The sequence below is a fragment of the Conger conger genome, chromosome 15 (genome assembly GCF_963514075.1).
Source record: "Conger conger chromosome 15, fConCon1.1, whole genome shotgun sequence".
Classification (NCBI taxonomy): Eukaryota; Metazoa; Chordata; class Actinopteri; order Anguilliformes; family Congridae; genus Conger; species Conger conger.
In genome coordinates this window covers 14,254,972-14,282,460 of record NC_083774.1, presented here as the reverse complement: position 1 = coordinate 14,282,460, position 27,489 = coordinate 14,254,972, and the positions used below count along the sequence as shown (strand labels likewise).

Genomic DNA, 27,489 nt, shown 5'->3' with positions numbered 1-27,489 from the left:
TTTGAACCGATAACCAAACCATTAAATAAGACCTGCAAGTTTTAGGCTTGGAGAGGGTGGCACTGAATGTGAGTGCCCAGTTTAATCTGAATGAAGTCTGTTTTATTCTATTCAGTTTTGCTCTGGGGACAGTGCAATGAAGCACAGTAAATCCACAGTGAAATACTTTTTTTTGTCCGTTTCTCAGTGGCAAGGGTGCCATTTTACAATTATTAAAATGACGGCACTTGAATTATGGGAAAGGGACAGCCTTGTCTAGCAGGTAATCTTAATTAGACTTCGGCATTGGGTATGGTTTTGGTGGGTATAGCATGGGTATAGTTTTGGTATTGAGCTGCCAGAGAAGTTTTGGAATCAGGACAGAACACGCCGGAATGTCAGTGGCAGTGAAGGACGCAGTTCTTAACAGGCCTGTGGAATACATTAGGATAAATTGTTTTATTTTTATTTTTTTAATGTAGTAGAGTAAGAATGGCCACGGGCTGTTCTCTGTAAAAACGATCTTTATTTTTCTTTTCTATTATCATTTGACATGTGCTGTATCTCTAATTGCAGCTTGAAATTGGTTTTGTTTAATTTTGCTGGAAAAAGCAAGTCGATAAGCATTTGGAAACTGTCCCTGGAGGAGAAATGTTTCTTTGAGACTCTGAGGACATGCTCTCAGAAGATATATGAAAGTTTGCTACTTGAACCAGTGCTCTGCTTTTTAATATTTCAGATACACATTTTTTGTGTTTTGAAGTGCGTTTACATGCTGTTTGCCTACTGTATGTAGGACCTGCAAGAGGAAGTACCCTGCCTCTATCTGGCCTGTGCAGGCATTGTATGAGGGCCCCACATTCATGAGTCTGATATAGCGAGTCACAGTTCAGCTCCACATGCATGAGTCTGGTACAGAGAGTCACAGTTCAGCTCCACATACATGAGTCTGGTACAGAGAGTCACAGTTCAGCTCCACATTCATGAGTCTGGTACAGAGAGTCACAGTTCAGCTCCACATGCATAAGTCTGATATAGCGAGTCACAGTTCAGCTCCACATGCATGAGTCTGATACAGAGAGTCACAGTTCAGCTCCACATTCATGAGTCTGATACAGAGATTCACAGTTCAGCTCCACATTCATGAGTCTCATACAGCGAGTCACAGTTCAGCTCCACATGCATAAGTCTGATATAGCGAGTCACAGTTCAGCTCCACATGCATGAGTCTGATACAGAGAGTGACAGTTGAGCTCCACGTACATGAGTCTGATACAGAGAGTCACAGTTGAGCTCCACATGTGACTCATTTTTTGACTCTCTGTATCAGACTCATGTACGTGGAGCTCAACTGTCACTCTCTGTATCAGACTCATGCATGTGGAGCTGAACTGTGACTCTCTGTACCAGACTCATGCATGTGGAGCTGAACTGTGACTCGCTATATCAGACTTATGCATGTGGAGCTGAACTGTGACTCGCTGTATGAGACTCATGAATGTGGAGCTGAACTGTGAATCTCTGTATCAGACTCATGAATGTGGAGCTGAACTGTGACTCTCTGTATCAGACTCATGCATGTGGAGCTGAACTGTGACTCGCTATATCAGACTTATGCATGTGGAGCTTAAAACCGAACGAGTCACAGTGCAACTCTTTGCCGGAGTCACATTCCGGCATGCACACAGAAAGTCAGGGTTCAGACTCAGAGCCAGAGTATTGCTGTGGCTGCCAAACCCCATTATCCTATAATGGACGTCTCTGCTGAGGCTAGCTGGCTCATTACTCCTTACATTAATTATCTTTATGGAGTTTTGTGGCCCATATAACGCAGGCCAAAAGGTGGTGGTGATTAGCATGATTGTTTATTGCATGATAATCACACACACATGACCAGGGTTTACATATCAGAGGCAATGGTGCACATCTCCCTAGCGTATCTCCGCTTATGGAAATAAATAAATGAATACACTGCAGCATATTGAAATTATTGTCAGAAACAGAACAGATATTGTGATACTTCATAATATAAGGACAACTATGCAAATTATTGCAGCTTTACGATATCGGCATATATTAAAATACATTGCTGTGAAAATTTTATTTTCCAAAAAGTCTGTGCCTGTGCAGTATATCGCCGTATATTCCATTACTGTGAGGGAGCATTGCTTGATCGCTTTTGAAATGAAGTGCTGTATATTCACAAGGCCTTTTAGCTGAATGTGCTGAAATGCTAATGCGCCGAGGTCTTCACTTGGCTTTTGTCACACTGTCCAAATTTCCCCCAAAAAAATAAATGCAAGCGTGCTCCTCAATGCTAATGAAAGATACAGATTTGATTTGGGTTTTTTTTGTGTTGGTGAGGAGCCACTTTGCCATCCATTTCTGTTCTGTTCAGCATGAATATTAGTGTCTGTTGTAAGGATCCTCTTGGAATTGAATCTCCTGTCAGGCCTGGCATTGTTGGAAATGTTTCTGGGACAGTGCTGTTGACTCTGTCACGGTTCCACGGGGCAGGAGAGGGAAGCAGATGGACACTACGTTCTGCCCAGCGTGGAGGTCAAACCCGGCTGCATCACTCAGCGTCCCGCTCTCAGAATGTTCTGTGGGCCTGCGGGTCTCTGCAAGGGGGTGTCAATCTCTTTTCCAAACGCTCTTCTTACACAAACTCACACTCCCGACATAAACTCGATACTGCTTACGCAAACTCACCCCCTACACAAACTCATACTGCTTACACAAACTCACTCCCTACACAAACTCATACTGCTTACACACTCACACTCCTTACACAAAGACTCCCTACACAAACTCACACCCCTTACACAAACTCACACCTTTTACACAAACTCACACTTCTTACACAAACTCATACTCCCTAAACAAACTCACACTCCCTACACAAACTCACACCCCTACACACACTCACACTCCCTACACACACCCACACTCCTAACACAAACTCACTGGTGTTTTCATGAGCGTTCACCCCTCCCCGGTACTTTTGAAACCTAGGAGTTTTTTTTTCTTCACTTTCTGTTTTTCAGCCATTCTTCCTCTTTCCAAACCCCCTCATTTCCATAGTCCTCATCCTACGTTTGTGAAATGAGCAGGGCTTATCTCCGTCTCTTTCTGCAGTCTCTCTCCGCCCCTCTCCGCCCGCTCCGCAGCGCTCCATCGGAGCCGGAGACGTCGGGGAGAAATGGAGAGGGTGACCGCGCGCGGGGATGACCTTTGTGTTCCCGGCGTGATTTACGAGCTCTCCACCTCCGGTTATCGAATGCCATTACGCTCCGTTTGAGAACGGCGCGGCGCGTGATGAGCCTCCTGGAGGCCTCATCGGGGAACAATGAGGACAGGGCTCTAATGGGCCTGGATCTGCACTGACTCATCCATCCTGCACCTGTCCGCCGTTTTTTAATAGCCCCATTTTGAATGGAAACTTTTTGTTTATTGATAGGCCTCATCTAGAGAGTAAATAGGCGGCTCGATCTAAACATTGTCCTTTTCTTTTCTTTTTTTTGCGATGAAATGTTTCAAACAGAACATTCAACAGTCTTCTCCCTCCCCTATTTCCTGAGGGCACGACTCGCAGATTGGAGAATGAGCGAGCGTTGTGTTTTGACATTTGAAAACATTGTCCTTTTCGAAGAATTACCCGGCCGTGAACCATCAAGTTGTGTTGTGATTTACAATTTTTACATTTTAGCCATGTAGCAGATGTTCTTATGCATAGCGACGTACACAGTACACATTCTTTGCATGCATGAATACTACTGGAAATGTAGTATTCTATATTTATTTATATTAATGCAACTCAGGTTAAGTAACTTGCTGGAGACTGACAACCTCCTAATTAGTGTTAATACTAATTAAAGTTTTAACTGCTTGAAACATAATTAAACTACATTGTTGATGGTTAGTTATAATAATACATCAATAATGAAATGGTAGTAAATGTGTTGTTGTAGAGTTGGCGTTGTTTATTAAACTCGGGGAAGCTCCTTGGTAATAAAATATTGCTTATAAGATTCAGGCTGTATACCTCCCGAATAAATTATTTGCTAACATTTAATAAAGTTGGCCTAAACATCCCAACCTTTCCGTGTCACTAGCTGTGTATTTATCTACGTAATTATTTTTAATGGTAGTGTCCCCTTAGCCCCTACTAGTACTTTTAATATTTATTTATTTATCTGTATTCTGTGCTCATTTTATTTTCTGCTGTACTCTGCTGTCCTTGGGTACAGTTCAGATCTATCTCAAGTAAAATGTATTTATATTGTCATTGTATCGTGACGGTGTAAAACATATAAAATAACCCAGCCCTGAAGCATCAGTCCAGAGAGCTGGCACAGCTTCCTATATAAAGCAGTGCTGACATTCTGCTTGTCTGTTCTGTGCAGAGATATGTCCACAGATACTCCCAGAGGATTCCTTGTCTCATCCGATCAGAGAGTGAGCTAAAATGGGAAGTCCATATTTGTAAACCCAGACGCCTGTGTGTGTGCGTGTGTTGGATGTGTGCGTTCTCTTCGGTGCATGTGTTGTGTGTTGTGTGCACTCTAGGTGCATGTGTTGTGTGTACTCTGTGTTGTGTGTTGTGTGCACTCTGAGGTGCATGTGTTGTGTGCACTCTGCGGTGCTTGTGTTGTGTGTACTCTGTGTTGTGTGTTGTGTGTTGTGTGCACTCTGAGATGCATGTGTTGTGTGTTGTGTGTACTCTGTTGTGTGTTGTGTGTACCCTGTGTTGTGTGTTGTGTGCACTCTGAGGTGCGTGACTTGTGTGTTGTGTGCACTCTTTGGTGTGTGTGTTGTGTGCGCTCTGTGGTGTATGGTGTGTGTTATGTGTTGTGTGTCGTGTGCACTCTGAAGTGTGTGTGTTATGTGTTGTGTGCACTCTGTGGTGTGTGCTGTGTGTTGTGTGTCGTGTGTCCTCTGATGTTCGTGTGTTGTGTGTTGTGTGCACTCTGCGGTGCTTGTGCTGTGTGTTGTGTGCACTCTGAGGTGTGTGTGGTGTGTGTTGTGTGCACTCTGTGATGCGTGACTTGTGTGTTGTGTGCACTCTTTGGTGTGTGTTATGTGTTGTGTGTCGTGTGCACTCTGAAGTGTGTGTGTTGTGTGCGCTCTGTGGTGTGTGTTGTGTGTTGTGTGTCGTGTGTCCTCTGATGTTCGTGTGTTGTGTGTTGTGTGCACTCTGAGGTGTGTTGTGTGTTGTGTTGTGTGTGCTGTGTTGTATGGTGTGTGTTGTGTGTTGTTTGTTGTGTGGTGTGTGTTGTGTTTTGTGTGTGTGGTGTGTGTGTTGTGTGTGTTGTGTGTGTGTGGTGTGTGTGCTGTGTTGTATGGTGTGTGTTGTGTGTGTTGTGTGGTGTGTGTGTTGTGTGTGTGGTGTGTGGTGTGTTGTGTGCACGGTGCAGGTGCAGCTGTCTCGCTCCAGGATGTGTTATTGCACCATGCAGCCCATGGCTGGTGGAAACTCCATGCCGCCCACCACACCGGCTTCAATTAAATCAGTTTGAGGCTATATATAGGACAGAGCCTGGTGGGATCAGTGATGCGAGATAGTGTGGCATGGAGCGCTTCCTTACAGACTCACTACTGCTGCTCTTCTTTTTCTCTCCCGCTGTCTCTTTCCATCTCTATTTCATCCTCTCTCCATCCTCTTCCCCTTTCTGTTTATTTTTCTCTCTTTTTGTAAATTTATTTTCCTCTCTCTGCGCCCCCTCACCCCTCTTGTTCTCGAACTGTCTCATTTGTTTGACCCCCATTTTCTCTAGCTCCCTGTTCCCCCACCTCTAGCCCTCTCTCCCTCTCTCCCTCTCTCCCTCTCTCCTCTCTCCTCCTTGTTCTCTCTTTGTAAGCCTCATCCTCTACGCCGAGCTGGTTCTCGCTGGCATAGCGCTAAACGCGCGTGCGAGAGGAACGCACATTTGAATACGTGAGAGAGAGAAAGCGAAGGGGATTGATCTTCACCGTCAGAAAGGCACTAACTCTTCAATTTTTTCTTCCCGATATGAATTTATGTAGATACACTTATACAAATACGCGTGTTGAGGTTATTTGCGTGGAGTGTCTCCCCTCTGCAGCCTGTGCTTGTCGCGCGGCTGAGTGTTTTACGACGCTTGCGCTGCTCTGCGAGAGGTCCCGGGGTCTGGGAGCGGGGAACAGATGAATAACCAGCCGATACATCAATGAGCTCGTGTCTAATCTGAACTCACCGACAGCATGCACTGAATAAAAACCTGATATGCTAACGGCTGCTCTCACTCAGGGAGCCTGGAGCATTGGGTATTTTTCGGGCGAATGAATTTCCTTGCACCACCTTCCTGTAAATGTTTAAAAAGTATATCTTGGAAACATTTTTATAAAGAAAGGAAATATTTCATTCCTGTTATAGGTGACAAGTAACTAACATATTATGGCGATGGACAGAACCAAACTGAACTTGTCAGATATTAAAATATAGTATTAAACGTACACGGGAATATGTATCCATACAGTATGTATCAAAAGTGTAATGTTGGTTATTAATTTTGTGTGAATGAAACACCTTTTATTATTTTATAGCCCTGGGATGCCCCTCATTAGGGGCCAAATTTTAATTTGCTTGGTCTGTGTGTCGGTGAATAGAAGTTGTGTTTGTGCACACCTGTCACGGCGTTAGTCTATTTGTCGGTGAATAGAAGTTGTGTTTGTGTACACCTGTCACGATGTTAGTCTGTTTGTCGGTGAATAGAAGTTGTGTTTGTGCACACCTGTCACGGCATTAGTCTGTTTGTCGGTGAATAGAAGTTGTGTTTGTGTACACCTGTCATGATCTGTTTGTCAGTGAACAGAAGTTGTGTTTGTGTACACCTGTCATCAGTGCTAGTCTGTTTGTAGGTGAGTGGAAGTTGGAACCTGTCACTGAATAGATACTAGCTGCTATGATACTGGCAAAAGCGCAAGGACCTCAGAGTAAGGCGGCACTTTGATGGTGCCCCCTCTTGTCACATCGATACTACAACAGGGGGTGTCAAACGTATTCTGGAGGACAAGAGCATCTGCATGTGTTTTTATGTGGTTCCCTTTCAATCAGGAGCCATTTTAAGCCTTGGTAATACGGTGAACACTTAATGTACAGCACCAAGGTGGAGACCAATGTTATGTTAAATGCTAAAATGTCCCAAAAACCAGCCAGAACAGCAGCCCTGGGACTATAATCTCCTGCGATATGGAGGAGGAACCTGCACTCCTCACAGGGCGGACAGATGAAAGGAACAAAAAGACTGTAAAAAGCGAGCTCTAAACAGTTCAGCTGAGGATTTGGCAGGGGATTCTGGGAGCTCCTACCGTTAGCAGCGCAGGGTGAAGAATTTGAACTCCAGCTGGCACGAGTGTGAGCGCGGCTGACAGTTTAAGGGGGGAGAGGCGTCTCATTAGGGCGGAGACGCGGTCGTCGGGGGCGACAGTTCTGACAATTACTCTAATGCCGTAATCAAAGTGGCGCGTGGCTTGGGCACGGACCAGATCGCCGTCACCGTTCCCAGGCATCCTGGGAGGAAAGGCAGGTCAGTCCGTTTCCATGGAGATCCCGTTTACGTGCAGCCAGTGACGAGGGAAGGAGGCGAAAGGGGAGGAGATTAGCCGACCCTGAGCGGAGGGTCCTACCTGGACCTGGCCTCATGGTTACCGCCAGTCTGGTTTCCATGGTTTCACAAAAAAAGGTTTCTTGGACTGGAGGTTGCCATGGTGTCTGGTTGAGCTGTAAAGTGTATATGTAGGTCAGTGACATCATTAGTTTAGTACCTGAATTTCCAGACCTTCCAGTTTTTGTAAATGTGGGTGTGAAGTTATGGATGCTAATTTAAAATGAAACTTGTACGAATGTAATAACGAATAGAATGGAATTAATAGAATTAATAGAACCTTATCTCACAGAATCACGTGAAACAGCCAGGACTAGAAATAAAATCCCACAAAAAGCTGTGCACTAAAAAATAAATGGAAGAATCTATCAAGAGCTTAACGTGCATTTTTACTGAGACCCAGTTCTGCTTTTGGGATAAATACGGTCTCTCTCTGACCCCAACCTTGTAGGATAAGGAAACCGTTCTCGGTGTGCGTGTGCATGTGCTTGTGTGTGTGCTTGTGTGTGTGCTTGTGTGTGTGTCTGTGTGTGTGTGTGTCTGGGAAGGGGAGGGCCACAGAAACATTCACCGCTCCCCAAACTAATGTTCCCAGAAAGTGACATCAATTTTCCCCGGGTCCTGTCGAAGAACTCCCCGTGGAAACACTGCATAAAAGCGAAGGCAGAAATAGAAACGGCGCAGGGGGAAGCTGGAGATCGGACATTGTTCTTAATCGAACGGGGTGCCGGGGACAGCCGGAGACGGACGCTGGGGCCGGTAGTGGAGTCGGAGTGAGCGGGGATCGAGCTGTTGCCCTGTCCTGTGTGGTCACAGGGAAGCGTGGAGGATTTCTCTGTCTCCGGCTGCCTGAGAGAGGCACCAGGCTGAGGCCTCACCCCCGGAGCTAATCGATACCTGTGAAATAGTACATTCCTGCACAGCTGAAAGCTTTTCTGCGTCTGAACGGCTCCCATATTGATCACGGTATCAGTCTGATATCAGAGAGGAATTCAATCGCAATAAAACTGATTGCCAGACTCCCATCGGTAACACCACTCGGAAGCCTTGGAGATCCGAGAGAGCCGTGTCCTGTTCAATCTGCGATATGAATGCTTTATGGTGTGTGTGTGTGTGTGTGTGTGCGCGCGCTTTGAGAGAGACGTGTGAATGAAAGGGAGAGCCTGGTGATCACACTTCGCTGTATAACCACAGCGTGCCAGGAGCTCGATTGGTAAGAACAGCTGTGAGTCAAACAGTTTTTATGTTGTTTTTTTTTTTTTTTTTCAGCAAGGACAAGCTGGGGGCCGAATGGCTTTCTGAGAGCTTTACTGATGTTTGTTTCCCCCCACGCGGTGAGACTCCGGGGCTGATGGGAGTTTAAGTGTTCTGGATGGGGAGCCGCGGCGTGAGCTAGCCTCGGAGGACTCCGGCGGCTGTGTGCGGCTCTCGTTCAGCGCGCATTCGCTCAGACTCCTCCACGCTGCCTTCCTGTGTGGGCGCTGTCGTGTTGGGCTCCTGCTGATGTGGAGAGGGGGGGTCGGGGGGAGGAGGTGGGGGGTGGGGACGCAGGGCTGAGAGATGAGTGATTGAGACAGGGGCTGAGTGGAGGATCGTACCGTTAAGCCGATCTTTTCCGGTGCGGTAACCCTGTATGAAAATGAGCCCGCGTGGACGTATGTTAGCATATGTTTGCACGTTCGAGCGTGCGTGAGTGTGTGCGTTTGTGGTCTGTGGGTTTCAGTGTGTTTGCATGTGTGTGTGTGTGTGTGCATGGGCGGAACGGTTTGTGTGCGTGAAGGAATGCACAAATGTGTGCGCACTAAGGTGTACATCTACACACACACACAAACCAGCGTATTGCCAGCGTGCATCTGTGAGTACCCAAGTGTGTGTGTCCTCAGAGGTATGAGAGTGTGTCCTCGGTGGTACGACAGTGTGTGTAGAGTTACGAGAGCATTTGCCCTCGGGGTCGTCGATCTGGCCTCCGCCCTGTTTCCTGCTGCGTTTCGCTTGGTCTCTCCACCAGAACCCTGCAGCATAATGCACTTTAGCGGGAAAGGGATGCGTTGCGCACTGTGTGAAAATCTCCTTTTCCTGTTTCTGCACTGCTCCACATCGTCCCGCTAGTTCTAGCCTAACAGCCGCTGATCGTCTACTCTGCCCACGGACTCCGGGAATCAAAGAGTATTTTACCTCCACAGCCGTTCAGGCCTTAAGCACGCAGGCTGAGACTGGACCTGGGAATATTTTAGGCAGCTCATACTCTGATGTTCTCACATTTTTTTCGTTAGACAAATTCACTGTTCAGCAAACGGCTTTGTAGCTTCAGAACCTTGCAGTCTTATCATGTAAAGGCTATGTTACCCTACATTCAAGGTAAATCCAAGGGCTCATAGACCTTTTCTGTTCTTTCAGATATGGCAAATCACGCTCTCTCAGTAGTAATAGATACTCAGTGAGCACTTTATTAGGTATTTATTTGACTTTTTATTACAGTGGTCTTCTACTATTGTGGCCCACCCGCTTGAAGGTTTGACGTGTTGTGCATTCAGAGATGCTCTTCTGCATAACACTGTTGTAATGCATGGTTATTCAAGTTTTGGTTGCCTTCCATTCTCATCTGATCTCTCTCATTAACAAGGCGTTTTTGCCCATAGAACTACTGCTCAATGGCTGTTTTGTTTTTTTTTCCCACCATTTTCTATAATCTCTGGAGACTATTGTGCATGAAAAACAATCATGTCTTTTGCACCTCTTCCACAGTATAAAGGCCAGGCTAACCTACATGTGTTTGAAGACTGGTGTGGCTCCTCTGTGACTCAGCTCAGGAAGAACCTCCACTTCCCCCTCTACCCCCACGTAAGTGTGTGTTTGTGTTATCTGTGTGTGTGTGTGTATACGTGTGTGTTTGTGAGCGTGTGTGGTTGTCTGTGTGATACTGTATGTGGTGAGTGTTTCATATGTGTACATGTGTTTGTGATATGTAGTGTGTGTACCTGTTTGCCAATTGTGAGTGTGTGTGGGCTTGTGCAGAAGTAATTTGATTTCCCTCCATTATTCCCCACACTAATCCATCCATCCATCCATCCATCCAGCTCCCATCTTTCTGCTCAATCTTTTCACTTCCTGCAGATCTGACAACCCAGCTTCACATTTACTTTGTGCTGCTCGTAACTCTTTAGTTTATGACTGATTAATATTCATTCGCATTTCCCCTTCTTTGAAATTATTAACATTATTGTGCAAAATAATAACAAATATTCTGCCATGCAGTTAAAAGCTCTGGAATGCTTTGAAGATTGTGTGATTGCTCTCACCCTCCCTCCCTGCCTGGGCTGGTGTCCCTGATGTGGACCAGCAGAAGAGCTCCAGTCTGTGCTGCAGACTCCTCCAGTCTGTGCTGTTTACTGAAAACGCAGGGCGTTTACAGCAGCACTGTCTGTCAGGCCAGGCTCTGAGTATCAGACCACAAACAGACCGAGCGCAAAGCACTGCACACCGAGCTAACGCTCGGATAAACAAGTCGCTTTGTATTTCTGTGTGTGTGTGTGTGTTTATGTGCACACATATCCAAGAGTGGCTTCATAAATGGTCAATGAGTTTTCCTTTCCAAAGTCAGATTGTTGTTGTACTGTATGTATGTTTATGTATGTTTGCGTATGGATGAACGGCATGTGTGTCTCCGTTTGTGTGCGTGTGTGTCTGTGCATGTGGAGTTTGTTTGGACATATTTCCATGGGCGGCTTACATAAACAGTCCATGCGTTTTTTAATTCCACAGTCAGATTGTATTTGTATGCTTTGTGTGCGTTTGTCGGGGCGGTAGGTTTTCTCTTCGGCTCACAAACAGATGGTGCGTTTTTTTAAATTCCAGACGAGGACGACGGTGAAGAAACTGGCCGTGGCTCCCAAGTGGAAGAACTACGGCTTGCGGATCTTCGGCTTCATCCACCCCTACAGAGACGGTGAGGGCCAGAGCCCGGGCCGGAACATGCCGGGAACCTTAGGGCGCCGGTGGGCGGGCGGGACCGGTGCACCGCTCCCTTTGCCATTTAGTGTTTGTTTTCTCTGCTTGTTTGAGCCGAAATGCCTGCCTGCGAGCTGTGGTCCTCCCACCTGTCTTCTTCAGGTCAGCTTTATAAATAGAGAGAATAAGTTCTGTGAGCCAGGCATCGAACAAGTTTGCCTGAGGGCACTGTCTGCAGCAGTATTTGCACACGCTCATGGAGAGCCACACACAGTCGCTTATATGCACAAACATGCATATACGCACACACACACACACACACACACACAGAACTACACACACTTGCCACTTCCCCTTGCCTCCTGCAGCAGTTTTCTCCACACTCATGTAGAGCCACGCACATCACGCACAGACATACAGTATACATATACATTACATTACATTATTGGCATTTGGCAGATGCTCTTATCCAGAGCGACATAGAGTTGATTAGACTAAGCAGGAGACAATCCTCCCCTGGAGCAATGCAGGGTTAAGGGCCTTGCTCAAGGGTACAACGGCTGTGCGGATCGTATTGCGGCTACACCGGGATTAGAACCACCAGCCTTACATGTCCCAGTCATGTACCTTAACCACTACGCTACAGGCCGCATGCACACGCACACATGCACACACACACATAAGCATGCACACACACAGGTACACGCATACATATGGAGCTAGACACACTTAACACACCCATGTAGAGCCACACGCAATTGCATTCACGCACAGACATATAGTATACATATATGCACACACAGAGGTACACACACGCATACACATGGATTTACACACACTTAACCCCCTGCCCCTGGCCTCACATCCATGCACACAGCAGCGTAGGGGGCTCGATGGTTTGTCTGTTTGACTTTCAGCCCCTCCTTAATTAATACGGCCTCTTTCCCTCCCTGCAGGGGACTTCCAGTTCGCCGTGGCCTCAGATGACAACTCTGAGTTCTGGCTGAGCCCAGACGAGAACCCCCTGAATGCCCGGCTGCTGGTCTTCGTAGGCCGGGTAAGAAACAGAGAGGATAAAATATCTGTGCTAAATGTAGCTTCAATATTGTCAGAATATGTGACATACATTGCCCTAATAATACATGTATAATAATATCCTGATAGTATCATAAGTGTGTCTAATATCATAATCACCAAGCTTTTTGCATGCATTTAAATTGTACACATATTTGAAACACTTTTTTTAGGAGGCCCCAAATCTTTTGTACATTTTATATTCTTTTAAAAAGTTTGATGTACTTTCCTCGTGTATTTCGATTACACGTCTTTGGCATTTGGCCTTGAGCAGTATCAAGCACCCGTGTTTAAAAAATGATACAAAAGGAAACAAAAACGTATTTGATGTAAGTGTGGATATACAAATTGCTTTCCACTCACGCCGGCTTGGCCTCCAAAGAACCTTTTTATCGCAAAGCTTTGGCCAGGCCTTGCCTCTGTAAGCTGCATCTGAACCCTGCATAATAACTCTAAAACCTCGCTCAAATCTCACAGATCATCTCTGTCTGTCACTGAGGTCATCCACACAATGCCTCTGAATAGTTTTAAACAGCAGAATTTGTTCTATTTTTGCACTGATGGCAGGACAGGATTGCATTTTCCGAAGAGGTTGTTACATTTTAATTTTTTTGCAAAATGTAAAAAAATTGTGGAGACATGCTGAAGTGTATTGAATTACGCCATTAAAAATCCAATCATATTAAAGACATAATCATTGCTGTCGAGTGGTTTCATGTTCTGTCTCTCTTTTTAAGGGGCCTTGTGTGGTATTGGAAAAGAGATGACACATGCATTACTTTAAATTTTGTGTCATTTCAGTTTTTATATGATTCCTGTAAGCAGGTCGAGGACAGGTTGCTCAGGGTGATCCAGAATTCAGTTTATATTCTTTGTTAAATATCTTAAAATATCTTACCCTTTGAAATGTAGGTTTTTTGGAATGTTTTTTCTTCTTTTCAAAATTCTGTCTGTATTGTTGAACTCCACTGCTCAGTTAAAAACATTGCAATCACATATTTGTGATCTTACACCTGAAAGGGTCAAAACTGCCTTGGCTGTAGGGGTATTGATAAGAGAATGGAGCGATTTTGTTAATTTTCTTTCCACAACACAACGTGGGGTAAGGGCAATAATGTAATGTTAAGTAACTGGCTTTGTAGGTTGCAGGTTTGGTTCTCTTGTACGAATTGCACCCTTGAGCAAGTTACTGAATCTGCATTTATTGGGTATGTAATCCAGTGGCTACTATGTAAAAAGAGTCTTGTGTGATGATAGAGTATGTCATAAGTAGCTTCACCCATTGTCAGTGTTGTGAAGCCATACTCTTCCAACACTGCTGTATGGAGAAACACTATTGCTTTAATAAAATATAATTTTCAAAGCGGAGAGTTCAAATAGGGATTTCATTGTTTTCTCATTATGGTTCTTGAATTTCAAGTCAGTCCTCAAAGACCATTAAAAATGGTATGCTATAAAATGTTTGAGAAAAAACAGCGGTGAGACCTTTGGGTGGATTATTGTAGCAGAATCCTCCCGGTTGGAGGCAGGGAGTCGTGGGTTTAGATCACAGCTCTGCCCATGCGGCTCTATAGCCTGACAGGTCAGGGAGTTCAGCCATTACGTTGTGATGGTGTCAGTTGTGTCTGCCGCCGAGGCTGATGGGAGAATAATGAGGTCTAGCTTGGCTCACCGTGTCACCCTAACAATCGCTCTGAGGCCAGCAGGGGAACAGGTGTGTGTGTGTGTGTGTGTGTGTGTGTGAGTGAGTGTGTGTGTGAGAGAGAGAGAGAGTGTGTGTGTGTGTGTGTGTGTGTGAGAGAGAGAGAGAGTGTGAGTGTGGGTGTGAGTTTGTGAGTGTGTGTGTGTGAGATAGAGAAAGAGAGAGAGAGAGAGAGAGAGAGGGAGAGAGATGTGTGTGTGGGAGAGAGAGAGAGAGAGAGAGAGAGAGTCTCTGTGTGTGTGCATGAACATGTGTGTCCATGTATGTGAGACAGAAAGCAATCAGATTCAGTCTGTTCCACTGAATCCCATCACATTATGTCAGTCCGCCTCACGGAACCGTGTTGCAAAGGTCTCGGCTTGTATTGTCACGCCGGAGAACGTGTTACGGGACAACTGAGTGACAAATTTCACCTCGGTCCATTTCGTAACCATTTTGAAATGCCAAATTATGTGCTGGGGGGAATAAGCGGACTCATTTAGTGCCAAATCACTCCGTCGGTTACGAAGCCTCCAAACGTGGTCACAGGACAGCCCTGGCAGACACCGGGTGAATGTCACGGATCGCAACATCTGTTGGATGAGATGTGACATCCGTATTAAATATGAGGTGGCGCAGATTGGGGCCCCCGACCCTGCTCCAGGAATCCCCCGTTGTTACAGAGAACACTGTGGGACACAATGTGACAAGCTCACCCCAAATTGCGAATGACATTTGCTCTCGCTTCTCGCAAAAGCCACCAGTGTGCTTAATGAGGGCTCACTTCAATATACTGCAAAACGTACCGTGCAGGGAATTGGGATTCTTAATGAGAGTCTGCCACGTGTGTGGGATCGCTATCTAAATGTCCTAACCAGATACAATATGAGCAAGGTTTCCAACATAAATCACAAATCGCAGAATCGCATATTATCATGAAAATAAATAAATAGGTTCAGCAAACCTGGTTTCTTTTGAGAAACTGTATCACTTTGAAGAAGCTCCCTGAAAACAGGATGTGACCCAAGAAATAGATCTGTAGTGCTTAGGACAGGGGTCTGAAACTGCAGTTCAGTGTCGTGCTTGCTCTTGGAAGGCTGCATCCAAGACTAAGTGTGTTTAGTTGAAATTTGGTACTTTCTTTACTGTGTGCTTGGGTCATGAAGTATGGTAGACTGTTCCACTGTAGTGATCCCTGGTGTAGGATTTTGAACAGGGCTGCGAGAGAAAGCAAAATTGAAAGCCTGTTATTGTTTGTGGGTCAGACAGACAGACAGACAGACAGACATACAGACGGACAGTGCATCCCTCTGGTCCTGGTCACATCCTGTTCTGCTGTCCTCAAGTTGCTCTCATTGTGTTCTACTGCTCTCCCTGCCCCAAACACGCTCAGCATCCAATCAGGCGAGCTCTGGTGGAGAGTGATGGACAGCAGAAGCCTCCAATGAGAATTCCGTCTAGTCTGCCAGTAGCCGTACTTTTCAAGTTCAAAAACAAACTGTCACTCTGACTAATTATCTCATTCCATTGAACTGTAATCTAACTGCAAGGGAAACGGCCACAGAAAAATGGCACTTTTGCCATTGACAGTTTTTTCTCTGGCCAATGGTAACGTGTCCCTTTTGCGGATTGTAGTGGCAGCCTTTGTACATTGCACCCAGGAACATGCTAAATTAACTTTGCTCGCTAAGCAATGTAACCCACATTAGCATTCATCATCGTATATTGTCTAACGTTACCAACATTTAACTTCAGATGTCAAGTATGTCCTCAGAACTATTACATGTATCAATGCATGTTAATACGTTATGCACAAGAGTGGCAATTATGGTTAGCTAATGAAGCTGTGAAATTTTATAACTGTAAACTGAGAAGTAGCCAGCAAGCTAGTTAGCTTGCAAGCTTGTGTAGCTCTGTGATTTGTAGACAAGATTGTTCTCTTCCTCTCTGACTAAACTGACTGAAGCTACAGCGGAGTGAGACCTTGTCACGTGATGAAACGATGACGCAACTACGGCATCATGATAGTCCAATCAGAAATCAGTCCGCTTTCTCATTGCTTACTCATCGCATTGTTCAGTGATTTTTGATGATCTCTCTTTCTTTTTGGTTCAGCCCGAAAAAAATGAGCCTGGTAAATTGTAAAATGATAGTGCCAGCTTCTATTGATGACTGGAATCTGAGCTTTGGGGCTGTAATTCACGCTTGAGAGAGTATGATTCATTTAGACACTCATAGAAAATGGATGGTAGGTTCATCAGTAATTCTATTTCTGGGCCATGGCAGCCATCTTGCGGCGGTGCCACTTGCGGAAGAACCGAATGGGCTTGATCACGTTTTCTTTCTCGCTATTATACAGTTTAATGTCTCATTCCCATGTGGCTTAAGTGCGACAAACAAATAAAATAATTTACGAATAAACCAAAGGACAGCTACTACTTCTAACAAATCTCTGGTGGAGACGGCAGTTCAATACCAAAACAATCTCTAATCTCTGTGCTTAGAATGATGAACTCTGGTCATATTTCTTAGTCTCATAACTGTGTAGCTTGGTGTTTTTACTGGTGTTTGCTGGTGGAAACTTCCTTCCCTTCAAACATTTCACAACATTTTTATCTCCGCAGTAGTAAAAAAAAAAAAAAGGCTATATAAACAAAATGATAACTTTCTCTGGACACTGAGGGACAATTATTCGATGATAAATGGCACGCTGTAAGCCAGGTTTGACGGATCAAAATTATCCCGTATCCTGTCAGCGGGTCGGCAAGGTGTCTCAATTGGAAATGTCAGCTTTTAAGGGAAGACACAGCGGTGGCTTCAATTAGAGACCTGATGAATATTGCAGAAGTGCAGCGGCAGCCTCTTAAAACATCTGAAATCTCCAAGTTAGCAAAGCACAAGGTTATCCTCAGGCACCAGTGCTAGCTTTCCGGGTGAGGAAGATCAGGGGGAGATCTGAGTTGAGGGGGATGGGGGATCGCAGAATGTCAGAAAAATCACTCCAGTCAACCAAATGCATTACAAGAAATCTGCTACCACCTATCAGATTGCAGGAAGCCTTAGCCAGAAAACTTAATGAAGCCTTCCAGACACTTGCTGTCTGATAAAGCTACCGTGCCAGTAGTCAAGGAGCTTGCCGTGGCCCTCCCGCCCCTCAGAGAGGCGCAGCAGACTCTTTGACATGTGAGAGAAAGCTCGGGGCTTGTAAAACAGGCCCTCACAACAGCGCTCCATACAGTGCAGTCACGGCACAAGGCCGCTGTATTGATTGCGGTTCCGAGCGTGAACAGAAATGTTTATCGGTTCCTGCACCCTTCAGACAAGCGCCCTCGTAAGAATGAAGTCAATATTCTGTGAAAGTAACTCGATTGGTCGAGGAGCATTTTAGCCGGGGCCGGCTGTGTCTCGTCTGTTATTCGCCTAAAAAATTCCGAACGGGCGGCGTGTCCAAGGTTCACAACGATTTCCTGTATCGCCCCCTGGCCTTCACTTTCACATCTGTAGCGCTGACCTGTCTCCCCTGAAGTCCGGAAATCGATGGGGCTCTAATGTCAAAATTACCGCGTGTGTCTGGAGCGTCAGCGTGTCCGGGAGACCATTAGGCACATTAGACCATCTCTAAAATCATTCTTTCCCCCCACATGCCCAACATAAATATTCTATCCTCTGTTGCAAATTGGAGTGTAGCATCTCAAGCTTTTGAATTCGACTGTCCGCTCACTCACTCTGTTGGATGGAGCTGGCTCTCCAAAGGGAGATTGAAGCAGGGAAGAAAGGTGAAATCGGGAGAGCGGAATCCAGCATTATTGCCGGGTGTATTGTGCTTTATTTTTTTGAAAATTGTTTGCCCTTTTCCCCCCCGCTCGTTTTGTTGGATTCTGAGAGAGAGAGTGCTGAGGTTATTTTGATCGCTCGTATGGAAAAAGTTCACATCTCAGTCAATAAGGCGAAGGAGGTAGGCAGTGGGTGTCCAAGGCCACGTGGAGAGAAACGTTGGGCCTGTGAATCATAAAAAGCACAGTACCCACTTAAATTTGAAATGTAGATTTTTTTGGAATGTTTATTTAAAAATTATAGTCCGTGTTCTAGAAATTAATGGCTTTCGATTACCAGTAGTGATGGTTACATCAGCATTAGAATGTTCAGTTAAGAATGTTATAATGCGGTGGCGCAACAGGCTAAGATGCAGCAGACTTACGGTTGCAGTTCTTTGCAGTTGCACACCGAGGACCGGGGTTTGATTCCCGGCCCTGCCAAAAGCCAAGTTCGGCCGGCTCTCGTGGAGCGGCATAATTGGCTCGCTGCTGCAGAGGGAGGGACTTGGCAGGGTTAGCGGATCGCCGCACACAACAGCACCCCGGGCGCCTAAGAATCACGGTCACAAACATGAGACGAGACAGCTTGAAGAAGGCGTGTTGCTCTCCTTCAGGCCACCGAGGGACAGGGTGTGGGCGGTGTATCCAACTGTACCTATGGCTACCAAATTGAGAAAAAAAGGGAAAAAATCTGAAAGAAATTATTTAAAAAAAGAATATTATAATCATGTACAGTACGTGTGATCTCACACCTCAAAGGGTTAAAAACAAAAAGCAGTTTGACCATTGATTTCTCAGCACGTAATTACACATTATCCAGACACCTTCAGGGAATGTACTATTCAAAGAACATTTCTTTACCCATTAATGAATTTCGGTCCAATTAATTATGGTCCAATCAGAAGTTGGTTGCTGATTGTCTTTCTTCTTTATTATTATTATTGTTATAAATAATTATATCTTTGCTGAGTTCCCGTTTGTTGTGGAAAATAATTACTTTTGTTGTTTTCAAAGGATAAGTTATGTGCTAGATGCGGAAATATCTTCTTGGCTAAGAAAAGAGCCCCACGGTGTTGGAAATGTTCATGAGAGTGTGAGGAGTTTGTTATGGGATATTCAGTAGCATTGTAACTTTGGGCTATCTTTAGCTCTGCCTGCTGCATATGTGTGTGTGTATGTGCGCGGGCGTATGTGTGTGATCATGCGGCATTAATTTGATTACAGTCACAGACGTGTCAGTTGAACTGTGAACTATGTTCCACTCCCAAAAGCCAGTCCCCAGGAAGGAAGTTCCAGAGATGTACATTCTGAGATGCTACTGGCTTCTCTTTATTGCCAGCTTGCATCGTCTGTAATTTGATGGTTTTCCACGCTTTTTCCCTGCGCAGTAGATCTAAAAGGTAAACTTTTTTAATCAAAGAAAAAGAAGTTGCCTCAGGACATACCTTTCTAGCGAGGGAAGGGGGGGGGGGCAGTCAATCCCTTTTTAACTATGCATCCTTTGTTCGCACAAAAATGGGAATATACGTATAGGTTACTATAAGGCAAACCCATTGCCAGAATATGGAATTACTGCCCAGTAACGACAATAGCTTTACATGCATTACGGGGCGGCCTGTAGTTTAGTGGTTAAGGTAAATGACTGGGACAGGCAAGGTTGGTGGTTTGAATCCCAGTGTAGCCACAATAAGATCCGCACAGCTGTTGGGCCCTTGAGCAAGGCCCTTAAACCCTGCATTGCTCCAGGGGAGGATTGTCTCCTGCTTAGTCTAATCAACTGTACGTTGCTCTGGATAAAAGCATCTGCCAAATGCCAATAATGTAATGTAATGTAATGTAATGCAGTACCTAAGTGTCATTTTATGGCAATATAGGCTTTTATTAAAGTGAATAATAATACCATACACATTCAAAAACCATTTATATTTAAATGTCATCACATGGCCCATTACTATTGCATTGTATTACATTGCTCAAATAGTGTAGTCCCATTTCATTACAAAAGGCCCACCTTATATAAGTCAGCTGAAGAATACAGTGTTTCATATTTTCTTTTCTGTATCCTCAATGCCCATATAACAATACAGCTCAGAAGACAGGTTTAAGTGTGTGCCTGGGTCTGTGATTTCTTTAAGGCACCTTTTCCATTTGGGCATTTTTGGCCAGTCGAGATACAGAACCCAACCCCCTTTAAACATACACACTCCTGTGGCTGCTGGATGGCTCGTTTGATTAGGGCACCAGGCTGTGGTGCCTGGATGAGCGTACCTGTGCCTACTGCTGCCGGGAGCTCCATAGGGCACCGCACAATGGCCCGTTGCCCCGGGAATGGGAGGTTTCAGTTGGGTTTATGCCTGGAGATTGCATTCAGAAGCTGTATATGAAAGGTCTTCCTCTGACTCCACTCAGTGAGAACGTGCAATCTGCGGTGTGTACAGAAACATTACCTTATTAAATTATTGGCATTTAGCAGAAGCTCTTATCCAGAGCGACGTACAGTTGATTAGACTAAGCAGGAGACAATCCTCCCCTGGAGCAATGCGGGGTTAAGGGCCTTGCTCAACGGTTGTGTGAATCTTATTGTGGCTACACCAGGATTAGAACCACCAACCTTGGGCGTCCCAGTCATTTACCTTAACCACTATGCTACAGGCCGCCCCGAACAGCTGGGGACACGTGTTTTTGGGTAACTCTGGATGTGTACACTCTCGTAAGCTGGCAGCGGGGGTTTGCAGAACGAGTGCGGCTGCCGTCGCAGATGATTAGACTCTCCAAATTGGATGTGCTCATCCACACGTTGGGCACCAAATTTATATTAAAAGATGTGTACACGGTTGAAGATTTTACAGTAACATTCACCCATGCCCTGTCAAACTGAATAATGTCTTTTTGTGAAGGAAAGAGAAACGTAATGGGAACTCTAAACAAATGCACATTTTTACATCTGTAGCTGTGATGAGCTTATGGGCCACCTATTTCAAAGGGAAGTGATTGTGTAGGATGCATGCATATCAGATGCAGGCTAGCTAGCGAAGCTACGGAATTTTATAACTGGAAGCTGAGAAGTAGCCAGCAAGCTAGTTAGCTGTATAGCCAGTTGCTTGCTAGCTTGTGTAGCTCTGTGATTTGTAGACCAGACCAAAGATTGTTCTCTTCCTCTCTGACTAAACTGACTGAAGCTACAGTGGAGTGAGGCCTCGTCACGTGACGGAACGATGACGCAACTACAGCATCGTGATAGTCCAATCGGAGATCAGTTTGCTTACTCATTGCTTACGCATCTCATTGATTCAGTGATTTTGGATGACTTTTGATGATCTCTCTTTCTTTTTGGTTCAGCCTAGAAAGGAATTTGACCATGGAAAATTGTAAAATAATACTACCAGCTTCTATTGATGCCTGGGAGCACGTACAAAAAAGCACCTACATTCCTTAGGTCAGGATCCGGCCCTAAACAAACAGAGCAGTGTGTACGAAGCAGATATCGTGTGAATGGTGTTTTGTGTGAAAGGTTTTGACGGTCAGTGTGTTAGTTCTCCCGTACAGTTGAAAGGGGCCTTTGAGCCTTTGGATCTCAGCTTATTAAGAAGCCAGAAGCCATGGCAACCAATTAACAAAATGGCTTTTCACGCTTACATGACTTAAAAAGAAGAGAAAGAAATGCACAAACAATTAAGTGACCGCATGCTGTGATTTCTGCCAAATGACTCCATTACGGCGCAGAAACTGCAGGGGTGCTAATTAGTTTCCTTAACTCTGTGAGAAAATGGGTGTCCTGTGTGTAACTACAGGGCAGTGTTGGGAGACACCCTTAGCTTGTTTATGATCATGAATTGAAAAGATTGCTAAAGTGTGTGTGCACGCACAGTCGTATACAGATACTGTAAACAAACAGTCACACACACATACTGTATACACACACAGTCTCACACACACTCATCCCGTTTGGTGTGTATCTCAAAGTAAGGACTAAGCCATGCAGTTTCAGTGCTTTGTCATCTGACTCTGTGTCTGTATGTTCTCTTGTTCACAGAGATCAGTCTGTACTGCTATACTGGGCTCATTGTTATACCCTTGACTTGCTTTGATTCTGGTTGTCAGTAAACCTACAGTTCTACTGTATGTCCTCGTATGGCACCGGAATACTGCACATTTAGCATTTCCACAATCAGGCCAGAAATGTTCCATTTGTTTGTTCATCATTGGTCCTTGGAGGTGTCGAGATAACTCAACTCAACATCGTGTCCTTCGCTCTGATTGATAAGGAGTAGCTTCTTATCAGCCAGTGCGCACTACACAATCCAGAGTGAAACGATGCACAAACAAACGTGAGGTGACGCCCCTACCCATGACTATATCAGCACCCCCGTTATCCTAAGGAAATTCGGAAGACCCAGAAGTGCAGGGTTGAGGCGCTGTGGCTGATCTGCGACTGAATCCGGGAGATCGCGGCGAATCCTTTCGCGATAGCTCGGCCTGTGTGGACTTGGCCGCGGAGTCTTGCCGTGTTTTTACGGCGTTTGCCTCCAGTTCTGCTGGTGTCTGAGTGCTCAGTGCTGTGACGGGCGCGGCAGCAGCTTGCCGGATCAATGTCTGCCAGATGGCTTCTTAACAGAGTAAAGTCAGGAAGGGAAAACAAAGCCCTGCTGTAGATAGAGCGGCAGTCTGAGTCCCACAGTCTGTTCTTTATCACAACTAAACTCCTGCTGTTGTTTTTTTTCCCCCTGTTATCGTCCCTGCACGGGCGCGAGCTGTAGCCAGGTCGGGAGACAAGATTATAAATACAATTTGCGGCTCTCGTTTCTGTGCTTAGCCCTGCCCAAACTTATCCCATCACTTATAAACAATTTGTAACAATGCTGCTTTTTATAACATTTAAATCGGTGTGTAACAGTCTTTATTTCTGCCAGTGATGGCGTGCAACAGCCTCTCTATTTACCCTAGTAGTACACAATGTAACCGGTGTCTAAACTCCTAACATTGTACTTTTCCTGCTATAACGGCAGTATGTAACAGTTTCATTTACTCTGTTTATCAATGTGTGACAGTCTTATCATGATACGGCAGTATGTGAGGCAGTGTGTAACTGCCTTATTGTTACAGCTGTCTGTTGACCTTCTAACTACTCTGTGTAATGGTCTTATTGACCCTCTTACACAGTGCTCACCAACCCTGGTCCTGGAGATCTACCATCCTGTAGGTTATCATTTCAACCCTAATTTGGCACACCTGACTAATTATCAGCTCAATGCAGGTCTCTAGCTCTTGATTCAGATGTACTTTGTTTGGGTTGGAGTGAAAACCTACAGGATGGTAGATCTCTAGGAATAAGGTTGGTTACCTGACAGTGTGTAACAGTGTTATTGACCCTCTAATAGCAGTGTGTCTTATTTGCTCTGTCTCTCAGTTGGGATCCGAGTGGACTGCACCTGGGGAATTCACCAAGTTCAGGTCCCAGTCTTCCAAGTCGGTACAGTAAGTACCTGCTCTTCTGCCATCACCTGCCATTAAAGACCAAGCGTTTACTATGCCGGGTGATAAATCACCCTGACAGGATTCATTCACACCAAGGGAGGCTATTTCTGCTGTGATTTCCCATCATGCCTCTCTGTGACTCAGCAAAATAGCAGCTGAGCCAAGGTCCTGATATAAATGTGTCACACGTTACCTCGGTTCTATCTATTTTCAATCGGTATTTGCATTCCATGTAATATTTAGCAGGGGTTCTTACTGAGAGTGACATTTAAACAGTATAATAGGAGTACAGACTGGACTATGAAAGGTTAAAAAGTATACCTCACACACTCATGCACACACACACACACACACACACACACGCACACACACACACACACACCCCTGCTTCTTACTGTATACCAGCAGGCCCATGCTGCTCATTCTGCTTTTATAGTGAAGGGTTCCCCTGAGGTGCTGATTGTGTGAGCAGTGTTGTGGGGTATGTTTCCTGAGAGCTTGTGGATGTGGAGTCTAGCTGTGCTGCTGAGGCAGCCTGGCAGGGGGGGTGCTGGTTTGAGGAGGAGGTTCGGGGGTGTTTTGATTGCCTCGGGCCTGGACACATCTGAGACGGCTAAAGGCCTGTTACATGTGAAATCAAAGCATCGCTTCAACACAACCATTTTCCTTTCCCATCTTCTTTCCCCCTCTCTTTCTATCTCTTTCTCTCTCTCCCTGTCTCTCTCTATCTCTCTCTATCTTCATTAGCCACAAAAACATCTATACGCTTGTAAAAGACTGTCCTCTACAGCAGTCTTTCTTCACAGGATTTTGTTCGTGCTGTTTTCCATGTTTGTTTGTTAATTAGTTTTCTCTCTGATTTTTAAGAGTGCCTGTGTTTTTCCTTTGTTCTCCCTGAGCTGTTCTCACCTGCGTTCGTTCTGCCTCGAGAGCCAGCCGAGCGTTTTCTTCACCGTGAGCGAGGCACCGCTACACAGCCTGGCGGAGGAGATATTTCACTCTTGGGATGGGGGGGCGTTGGGCATTGGAGACAAAGTGTCATTTGCTGCTCATTTGAATCCCCGCCCCTGCCACCCTGGGACAAGTGCTGATGGGCATAAGGGGATGGGCGGGCGGGGCTGGGGGTTTGATTGACAGGCAGCGTGACATAATTCACCCACTCCTGTCAGCTTTGCAGGAAGTGCTTACCGGGTTTTAGGAATTTGTCGGGGGCTGCTAAACAATGAGGGTTTTATGCTACATGATGCTGCTATTACAGGCTTAATTGCTACGCTTGCAGGACTGTGATCTGCCATATAAACTGCCTATCAATTTTGGGAGAATATCCATAGCAGTATTGCACATTACATTACAATTATTTGGCAGACTTTCTAACAAACTAAATATGCTTCTGCATCTTTATCCGCCAGCACTAAATAATACTAAAAAGAACAATTATAATTCCTGAAATTTCCCCTGGGAAAAATGAATCTGTTCTATTCTATTCTATCCATAACTATCCGTTATAACTATCATGAAAACCATTATCATTGTTAACAATCGGAATAATATTTCTCATCACAGTAATATTAATCACGAATTATCAAATTACAATTTCAAAGTCGTTATTATTATCAGCACCATCACTAATGTTGCCAATATCATTTTAATGATCAAAGTAATGATGATAATTCTCCTGTTAAGAATTGTAATTATAAAATGGCCTCCTGCTTGATTGACAGACGGGGCATTCATTAGCGTCCTGTCCCAGAGTCCGGCCGCCTTCCGCTCTCCCTCCCGCGTCCGGGGCAGAGTCCGGACAGAGGGACGCTCTGTCCCTCTCGAGGCCACTTAAGAGCGGTTGACTTCGACTGCATTATTCATATAGCGTCCCTTCCGATAAGCGCTCGGCCCATTACAGAGACAGACTGTGGAAGCGTTGATATGCGCAACCTCGGCGACGCGCTCTGGAGTTGGAGACTTCCGATAAAAGACAAAAAAAAATAAAATGCTCAAGGTAGAATGAGCAACACTTTACCCTTCAGGCATCCGGCCGCAGATGCGGTATTCTCGGTGAGTGATCCTCAGGCCCGGTCCTGGAGGTTAACCAACCTTAAGATTAGCAACCGGCTCGGGCCCAAGAATTCAGATCCAAGAAACAAGGTAACCCGAGGTAGCTTTGACTGGGCAATGGCTGTGCTACTCAAGTGCAGAGACCCAGCACAGGCCAGCAGACCCTGTGGCTCTCCAAGACCAGGCCTGAAAAGCACTGTTCCAGTGGCCCCCAGATGCCTTTTTTTTCCATCTGCAGCCTGTCTGTGTGAGTGTTGGGCATGAGAGCACCCCTTTTCTGTTTGGGTTTCTGAGACAGAAGGTTTTGAGATGCTGTTGGTGTGTTGGTGGTGGGTGGGGGGTGGGGTGCAGTTTAGCAATGCGTTTGGATGGAAAAAGGAGATCTTAGCCGGAAGATGCAGAACCCCACCTGGCCAAAGTCCAGAGGGTATCGCGTGCTTTCTGAGTACCCCCAGCTCTGCCTCAAAATGGCTGACAGGATATTTACATTAGTTGTTGGGGAGAAAGTGGAAGAATAAAGAGAGCTAGGGTGGTGTTGTGTTTTCCAATGAGCGCCAGTCCTGCTTTTGTTCTCCGTGCTGGCTGTCCTCTTCTGTAGCTGCAGATTAAACAGCTGTCATTGAAGAAAGAATCGCTCGCGTAATCCGGGGGGTTCACACAAAGTTCCCCTGTTTCCTTTTTAATAAAGTTTGGGAGATGTCCGTGACGAAAAAAGTCTTTCTCATCCTCTCCTGACCCCCTCCCCCTCATCTTTATTAAACCAGCCAGAGGCACAACTTCTGCCGCAGCTGAATACTTTAAGAGATCGACTTTTTTCACTTTACTGGAAATACGGGTCCTCAATATCAATGGTAATGACTTGCGTGTGTGTGTAAAAATATTAAAACTCAGTTCTGACACCCTTCAGATCCTCTCCATCCCTGTTCCCATTGCAAAGGGGAAAAAAAGTACGCAAAATTTATTCAACAATAACGAAAAATGTAAACAAATGCAGATTACGATTTAAATATCGTAATTCATTGCTTGTAAGTGTCCCTGGCAGAAGGTCTGTGTGTGGTCTGCCCTGCCGGTGTGACATGGTCTATGCACCTGTCAGGCCACTGTCAGGCCGTTCGGTAATCCCACGCCTGTTAGCTTGACACACGCCGTGCTGAGCTCTTGTCGGCTGAGGCAAAGCAGAAGGTTGGCTGGAGTGTGATGTGGGGGGAGCATGGAGGGGGTTCGTCTACTGTAAGTTGTGTGACAGACGGAAGATATACTGCCTGTAGTGTAGTGGTTAAGGTAAATGGGACACGCGAGGTCAGCGGTCGGCGGTCGGTGGTTCAATCACCGGTGTAGCCACAATAAGAGCTGCACAGCCATTGGGCCCTTGAGCAAGGCCCTTAACCCTGCATTGCTCCAGGGGAGGATTGTCTCCTGCTTAGTCTAATCAACTGTGCATCACTCTGGATAAGAGTGTCTACCATTAATGTAATGTCAAATCTCACCCCCCCCCCCCCCCACCCGGGCAGCCCACCCCTGTCTGATTCTCAGTTTTCCAGTTTCCGGCAGAGTTGTTAAAGAGGGGAAAAAAATGCTCTCGTCCTTAGTTTTGAAGGCATTATGAAAGTATCACACTTTGCAGGCAATTTCCCTGTCAGGGCTCATATTGCTGTAAAGTGGGTCTATTTTATCTCAGATTTTTCCCCTCCTGTCTACATGGGGATTCATGCTAGCGTTCCATAAAACCCCCTTATTACCCTCCTCAGTGAATTGTTGGTATTCACCATTGGTATGCATTTACAAGGTTATTCTGAGGGGAGGGGGGATAATGTAGAATAGTGCTTAAGGAGTTACG

General features: G+C 45.5%; 1 protein-coding gene across 1 annotated transcript in view; it reads left to right on the top strand.

Annotated features, from left to right (window-relative positions):
- b4galnt4a (beta-1,4-N-acetyl-galactosaminyl transferase 4a) overlaps window positions 1-27,489 on the top strand; it is a 152,709-nt gene that overhangs the window by 81,147 nt on the left and 44,073 nt on the right. Inside the window, exons 5-8 of the mRNA XM_061222114.1 lie at window positions 10,353-10,448; window positions 11,463-11,553; window positions 12,512-12,612; window positions 23,533-23,600. Of these exons, the coding sequence (XP_061078098.1) occupies window positions 10,353-10,448; window positions 11,463-11,553; window positions 12,512-12,612; window positions 23,533-23,600 (356 nt within the window). The remainder of the gene's footprint in view (window positions 1-10,352; window positions 10,449-11,462; window positions 11,554-12,511; window positions 12,613-23,532; window positions 23,601-27,489) is intronic.